Source organism: Orycteropus afer, unplaced genomic scaffold (genome assembly GCF_000298275.1).
Source record: "Orycteropus afer afer isolate SDZICR_OR568_19922 unplaced genomic scaffold, OryAfe1.0 scaffold00002, whole genome shotgun sequence".
In the NCBI taxonomy this organism is placed as follows: domain Eukaryota; kingdom Metazoa; phylum Chordata; class Mammalia; order Tubulidentata; family Orycteropodidae; genus Orycteropus; species Orycteropus afer.
Window position 1 is genome coordinate 25,553,508 of NW_006921589.1, and position 7,871 is coordinate 25,561,378.

Genomic DNA, 7,871 nt, shown 5'->3' on the forward strand with positions numbered 1-7,871 from the left:
TCGACGGCACTTGACAACAACAACAACAACTTTGCTGAAGAAGGAACTGTGAACACTCTCCATGTTCATTACAGTCATATCTATTTTGGATTTCTATATGACTTGGTCCAGTGCTATTCATTGAAAGCCATGGAAAACTGATCTGATGAAGGCTCTTCTCTCTATCAGTGAAACTTACTTACTGTGCTAAACACAAGACTGGTTCTAGGGAACTTTCTCCTTTCTGCCTCACCCACTTTCAAAGCTGTCAGCACAAATCCTAACCAATCTTGTCTCATATTTATTACTTTTATGAGTATGTATAAATTATGTTTCTTTTTATCGCTTCCTTATTGTATACTCAGTTTATTCTTTATAACATGCCCTAGGCAGAGGATATTCAGATGTCTTTTGCTGAATCAGCTCACAGTTTGATGGCTTATCAAAGTGAGGCAAGTAGATGCCCCGTGATTAATATATCAATCAATCCATTCCTGGGTAAATTCTATTTCAGATCCAATAGATTTGTTTGTAATTGTAGACAACTCTGAAAGTTAAGGGTGTGCTTTGTAAATTGACATGATTACAGTAAGTAGTAAGAGAGCAGTTGACTGAGTAATTTACTTTTTCATGCCACATTAGCCTTGGTTCTGTGAGACAGTCTTGGACCAGTAGGAACTTGTTAGAAATGCAAAGTAGTCCTAAAACTTGAGTGTACATCAAAATCACATAGAGGATGGCTTGTTAAACAATCTAGATTCCTGATTCAGTAGATCTATGGTGGTACCTGAGAATGTACATTTCTAACTTTCCAGTTGGTGATGATGCTGCTGGTTCTGGGACCACACTTTGAGAGCCATTACCTTGATATAATGCAACAAACACAATGCACTACCATGGAGTCGGATCCGACTCACAGAGCCCCCTCCTTGGGTTTCCGAGGCAGCATCACTACAGAAGTAGATTGCCCAACCTTCTTCTGAGGAGTGGCTGGTGGGTTTGAACCTTCTGTTTAGCAGTCAAATGCTTAGGCACTACGGCACCAGACCTCCCTTACCTTGATATAGTGCTTGTCAAAAGTGGCTGCACATTAGGATCACCTAGAGCACTTTCAAAAGGTGTAGTGCCTAAGGCATTTGATTGCTAACCAGAAGGATGGCAGTTCAAAACCACAGCCACTTCATGGAAGGAAGACTGGGTAATCTACTTCCGTAGAGATACTGCCTTGGAAATCCAAGGAGAAGTCGCTATGAGTTGAATAGTCTCCACGGCAGTGAGTTTGGTTTTTTTGAGTTAGAGCACTTTCAAAGCATATGTTGCTTGAGTTTCATCTCAGATCAATTAAATCAGGATCTTTGTGAGGAAAGCACAGGCATCAGTATTTCTGAGACTTCCTCCAATGATTTTAACGTGTAACCAGGATTGAAAATCACTGGTCCAGAACTGGGAGACAATACATGCTTTAAGCCATCCAGTGTGTGGTGTTTTATCATAGCACCCCTAGGAAATTAACAGAAGCCCTGGATAGTAAGTAAATATCTTTGAATTGGGAAGGAAAGACCTACCCAGTCAGGTAAACTTCTCACTCACCTTCAAATAATACATGGTCCGGTTCTCATATGTCATTCCTAGGAAATGCTGTGTCACCACATCCTTATACTTCTCACTTATCTGGTTCATCCACAGATAGATCTGAAATAGCCAGGAAGAAGTGTGGGTATCAATAAGCTCATAAAATATTTAATGCTGTACTCTGCTCTGGATTACAACATCTCTGTGGTAAACAAAACAAAACAAAACAAAAGGATTATTACCCTCCCCCTCTTTCTTTAAAGATCTACTGTGCCACCAATTTTAGGATACTCTGTTTAACTCTAAATATATATGTTGCTGTTATTAGGGGCAATTGAATCAGTTCAGACTCAGAGAGACCCTGCGCACAGCAGAACAAAACACTGCCCGGTCCCGCACTATCCTCACAATCATTGCCATGCTTAGACTCACGACTGCAGCCACCGTGTCGATCCATCTTGTTGAACGTCTTCACCCTTTTCACTGATCCTCTACTTTACCAAGCATGATATCCTTCTCCAGGATTGGTTCCTCCTAATAACACGACATAAGTATGAGAGATGAAGTCTGGCCATTCTTGCTTCTATGGAGAATTCTGGCTGTACTTTCTCCAAGACGGATTTGTTTGTTCTTCTAGCACTTCATGGTCCATTCAATATTCTTCACGAACACCACAGTTCAAGTGTGTTAATTCTTCTATGGTCTTCTTTATTCACTGTCCAGCTTTCACAAGCATATGAGGTTATTGAAAATACCATGGCTTGGATCAGGTGCACCTTAGTCTTCAAAGTGACATCTTTGCTCTTTAATGCTTTAAAGATGTCTTTTATAGCAGATTTCCCAATGCAATATGTCATCTGATTTCTTGACTGCTGCATTGATTGTAAGTCCAAGAGAAATGAAATCTTTGACAACTTCAATATTGTTTTTTGGTCCAGTTGTGAGGATCTTGGTTTTCTTTATGTTGAGGTGTAATCTATACTGAAGACTGTAGACTTTGATCTTCATCAGTTAGTGCTCCAAGTCATCCTCACTTTCAGCAAGCAAAGTTGTGTTGTCTGCATATCTCAGGTTGTCAATAAGGCTTCCTCCAATCTTGATGCCATGTTCTTCTTCATATAGTCCAGCTTCTCAGATCATTTGCTCAGCATACAGACTGAATAAGTATGGTGAAAGGATACAACCCTGCTGCACTCCCTTCCTGATTTTAAACCATGCAGTATCCCCTGGTTCTTTTCAAACCATGCAGTATCCCCTGGTTCTTTTCAAATGACAGGTTCCTGATGAGCACAGTCAAGTGTTCTGGAATTCCAATTCTTCCCAATGTTATCCAAATTTGTTATGATCCACACAATCAAATGCTTTTGCATAGTCAATAAAACCCAAGTAAACATCTTTCTGGTATTCTTTGCTTTCAGCCAAGGTCCATCGACATCAGCTATCATATCCCTCATTCCACGTCCCCTTCTGAATCCAGTTTCATTTCTGGAAGGTCTCTGTCAATATGCTGCTGCCACCATTTTTGTATTATCTTCAGTAAGATTTTACTTGGGAGCTTTGATAGTGTAGTGTCTAAGGCATTTGACTGCTAACCAGAGGGCTGGTGGTTCAAACCCACCAGCCACTCCTCGAAAGAAAGGTTGGCCAATCTATTTCTGTAGCGATACTGCCTTGGAAACCCAAGGAGGAGTCTCTGTGAGTCAGATCCGACTTGAGAGCAGTGAGTTTTTTTTTAAAGATCTTACTTTCATGTGATATCAATGATATTGTTTGATAATTTCCACATTCTGTGGGATCATCTTTCTCTGGAATGGGTACAAATATGGATCTCTTCCAGTCAGTTGGCCAGGTAGCTGTCTTCCAAATTTCTTGGCATAACGGAGTGAGAGCCTCCAGTGCAGCATCCATTTGTTGAAACATCTCAATGACTATTCCATCAATTTCCGGAGCCTTGTTTTTCAGCAATTCCTTTAGTTGAGCTTTGACTTCTTCCTTCAGTACCACTGGTTCTTGATCATATGCCATCTCCTGAAATGGAGGATCATCTACCAATTCTTTTCGGTATAGTCACTCCGTGTATTCCATCCATCTTCTTTTGATGTTTCCTACAACATTCAATGTATTGCCCATGGAATCTTTCAATATTGCAGTTCAAGGCTTAAATTTTTTTCCTCAGTTCTTTCAGCTTGAGAAATGCCAAGCGTGTTCTTCACTTTCGGTTTTCTAACTCCAGGCTTTTGCACATTTCATTATAATAATTGACTTTGTCATTGAATCCTTTGCCCATAGAATCCTTCATTATTGCAACTGAAGAGTTACATACAGTTATAATTAATTAAAAATTTCAATAATCCATAAAAAACACTTCAGAAATATTGTACAACAGAAACTCCTTCAAAATGGTCACCAAATTTAGCTTCCTTGATGCACCAAGTCATGCCAGATATTTCAGGTCAAGCTTATTTTGCAGGATCTTCTAAAGTCTTCATGGTCCCAATAATATGCTTTGCTAATAATATCCATGGTTCCAAGATTAAAGAAGAGTTAAACATGCCCTTCACACAACATGCCAATAGAAATTTCTAAATAAAGCTCAAATTTATCAGTTTAACTCAACTGAGTAGACCTGAATAGATGCTGATTTAATTACAAGTCTTATACTATGGTTAGAAATGAAGGGTGTTTTACATATATATATGTGACTTGGGGTTCTGTAAGGAATGAAATAAGAGAATTCACAACCATAAGAAATATTAAGACTAAGGCATCAACATGTCAGAAAATATCCTCCACATTCAATTTTTAGAGCTGAATAACAATAGTTATGGTAACTATTTCTGAATAACAATAGTTATGGTAAATAATAAAAATTAATGGGGAATAATAATTTAATATTTCAAAATTTTTGCATCTTGGTTGATATTCATCTTCACATGGGATATCTATATGCAAAATTCATTATCATAACAATAGTAATATATATAAAACCAAACCAAACCCACTGACAGCAAGTCAGTTCCAGCTCATAGCAACCCCCATTGGGTTTCCAACGTGGGAAAATCCTTATGGAAGTAGATTGTGTCATCTCCCCTCTGTGGAGGAGCTGATAGGTTTGAACCACCAACCTTCTGGTTAGTAGTCAAATGCCTTAGGCACTACACTAACAGAGCTCCTCATAATAATATATAGTGGGAGTATTTTCAGTTTAGTTCTGCCAACTGATGATAGTAATAACCCATCACATGTGTATCATGTGTCCTTCTGTGAGGGAACTGGGTCAAATGTAGGTGCCTTGAGTTTTGGGGAAGCTACAAATACCAGGAAGCAGCAGTGGCAGCTATTTGTTTCTTACTTAATCAGTAACAGTTGGTGCTTTATGTACTTCACTTCATTTAAGTCTCACAACAATGCTGCCACATAAGCACTGCCACCCCTGTGTCACAGACGAGAAAACTGAGGATCAAAGAGGTTAAATGTTTGGGTTGAAGTCACCCAACAAGCAAGTGGTCATGCCCTGTATGAACTCATCTTCAATACAAGGGCCTAAGCTTCCTGCAGGTCATACTTTGTTCAAAATCTGGAATCTTTAGTAATTTGAGGTAATTGTTACAGAAGAAAGTTTGTTTTTTCATACTCTTTGAAAAAAAGCCTGGAAAAATGTTACCATATTCTCTAATGGTGAGAGTATATATTAGTAAAAATGTTTGGAGGACAACTTATTCATTTATAATGCAAAATTAAAATGTGCATATCCTTTGACCCAGCAATTTTATTTTTAGAAATGTATACATTATTTGCATAAGAATGTCAAGATATATATGTGTGTGTATGTATAGGAGCTCTGGTGGTGTAGTGCCTAAGGCATTTGACTGCTAACCAGAAGGCTGGCAGTTCAAACCCAACAGCCACTCCTCGGAAGGAAGCTTGGAAAATCTACTTCCATAATGATACTGTTTGGAAACCAAAGGAGGGGTCGCTATGAGTCCGGTCTGACTCAATGGCAGTGAATTTGGTTTTTTGGTTTATATACATGTATGCATCTATACACATACATATGCATACATGAGCTATTTTTTCACAATATCCATCTTTGAAAATCACCAAAGTTAATAGCAAAACAAATATTTCTTTGAAAAACAGTTTTCACCTGTTAAGAATTGCTGCCTATACCTCTTGCATACTACAAGAATTACTTCATTTTCAGCTCAATATGATTCATTCAAAAAGCTTCTCTAATCCACATCCCACTCTCATACACACATCCACCCTGTCCTGCTTAAACCTCTTAGGAACTTGATAAACAAGTTGTTGCTGTTGTTGTTGTTATGTGCCGTCAAGTCGGCCTCGACTCATAGCGACCTCTCCTTGGGTTTCCGAGGCAGTATCACTACAGAAGTAGGATTGCCCAACCTTCCTTCCAAGGAGTGGCTGGTGGATTTGAACCGCCAGCCTTCTGGTTAGCAGTCAAGTGCCTTAGGCACTATGCATTAATTTTTACCATGATCATATTAGCAATACTGGCTTATTGGAGTGTTCTTTTCCTCTTATGCTTTCTGTTGCTGTTAATTTGCTTTTTCATTTCTTATCACTAGGTTTTACCAGCCACTCCTCAGAAGGAAAGTTGGGCAATCTACTTCCGTAGTGATATTGCCTCAGAAACCCAAGGAGCGGTCGCTATGAGTCAGGTCCAACTCAATAGCACATAACAACAATGACAACAGGTTTTATAGCTTTAGTGGTAGCGAGAGTTTGCAGGGATGTTTGGGAATCTGTTGAACAGTGCACAGGCCAATCTCAACTTCACAATTTGAGCATCTCTATAACATTAACCATGAACCATACGTCCTCCATCCAAAAGCAGATTGTGACACCCCCCTCCTCATGCCCACCTCCTCAATGCGATGGTATTTGTTATAGTTATAAGTCTCCAGACTCCTCCAGGAACTCTCTGTCTTGTCCACAACTTCTTGCCATTGCTCATATAGGGACCTGTAAGGGGAAGAATGTCAGACAAACACAGTGAAGAAACCAGTATCTTGAGGGTTGACAGGTTGATGGAGAAGGTAGTAGAAATCAGTGTGTACAGGCTTCGTAGGGAAAAGGCCAGTGCTGAAGTCTTGGCTTTGCTAGTTACTAACGGTAAGACCTGGGGCAAACCAATGAGCCACTGAGCTGTAGTTGGTAAGGTGTAGGTGGGGTAAGTAAGGTGAGGACAATCACTCCAACCTCATGGGGAGGCTGGGATAATTTAACAAGATGTAGATAAAAATATTTCAAAATCTGCAATAGCTTTAATAAGCTAAAACTTAATATGAATCAAGCACTGCTAAAGCAATCTCATTTTTTCTCTCCAAAACCCTCTGATAGGTACACTTACCCTTATTTCAGAAATGAAGAAACTGAGTTATAGCAAAAGTGTTACTAGGACTTAAACTCTAGCACTGTCGCTTTGAGTTGGAATCAACTCAAAAGCAATTTGTAGTCTGACCGAAATGAGCCCTGGTGGTGTAATGGTTAAGTGCTTGGCTGCTAACTGAATGAAAGGTTGGGGGTTCTGATCCACCTACACAGCGGCTCTGTGATGGAAAGACCTGGCTATCTGCCTTTGCAAAAATTACAATCTGGAAGACCTTATGGGCATTTCTACTCTGTCACATGGGGTAATTATTAGTCAAAATCTACTCAACAGCACTTAATAACAACAACAGTCTGACTGAAGATCCTGCCCGTTTAACCACTGCACTGCATATAATGATAAGAACTAATGTCTATGCAGTGGTTTGTCTTCTAACAAACAGTTTAATAAAAACTATTCAGGGCCTCTTCTGTGCCAGATATCGTACTAGTACTTAACAGAATTCATTCATTAAATCATCTTAGTCTCATTACAGCCTGTGAAGTGTTAGTATTCATGTTAGACAAATGAGGAAACTGATTTCCAGAGCAATTAAGTCACTTGCAAAGAGTCTTACAGTTAGAAAGTCATACAGTACGCTTTACCTCTAGAACTCTTATCTCCAAACCACACACATATTTGATGCATGTTTTAGTTCCTTAGCTGAAAGACTTCCTTCAAGTAAGAAGTGAGGGTTATATTTTCACTGTGAGAGCACCAAAAACAAACTCACTGCCATCAAGTTGGATGAGAGCACAGTTACTGATAATTCATTTACCCAGCAAGTGAGCTCTGGTAGCATAGTGCCTAAGGCACTTGACTGCTCACCAGAAGCCTGGCGGTTCAAACCCACCAGCCACTCCTCGGAAGGAAGGTTGGGCAATCCTACTTCCGTAGTGATACTGCCTCGGAAACCCAAGGAGGG

The 7,871-nt window shown here is 39.6% G+C and overlaps 1 protein-coding gene across 1 annotated transcript in view; it reads right to left on the reverse strand.

The window, feature by feature from the left end:
- Positions 1 to 7,871, reverse strand: part of CPO (carboxypeptidase O) — a 108,766-nt gene that overhangs the window by 54,545 nt on the left and 46,350 nt on the right. The window contains exons 3-4 of the mRNA XM_007935937.1: positions 6,441 to 6,540; positions 1,570 to 1,671 (exon numbers count right to left, since the gene is read on the reverse strand). Of these exons, the coding sequence (XP_007934128.1) occupies positions 1,570 to 1,671; positions 6,441 to 6,540 (202 nt within the window). The remainder of the gene's footprint in view (positions 1 to 1,569; positions 1,672 to 6,440; positions 6,541 to 7,871) is intronic.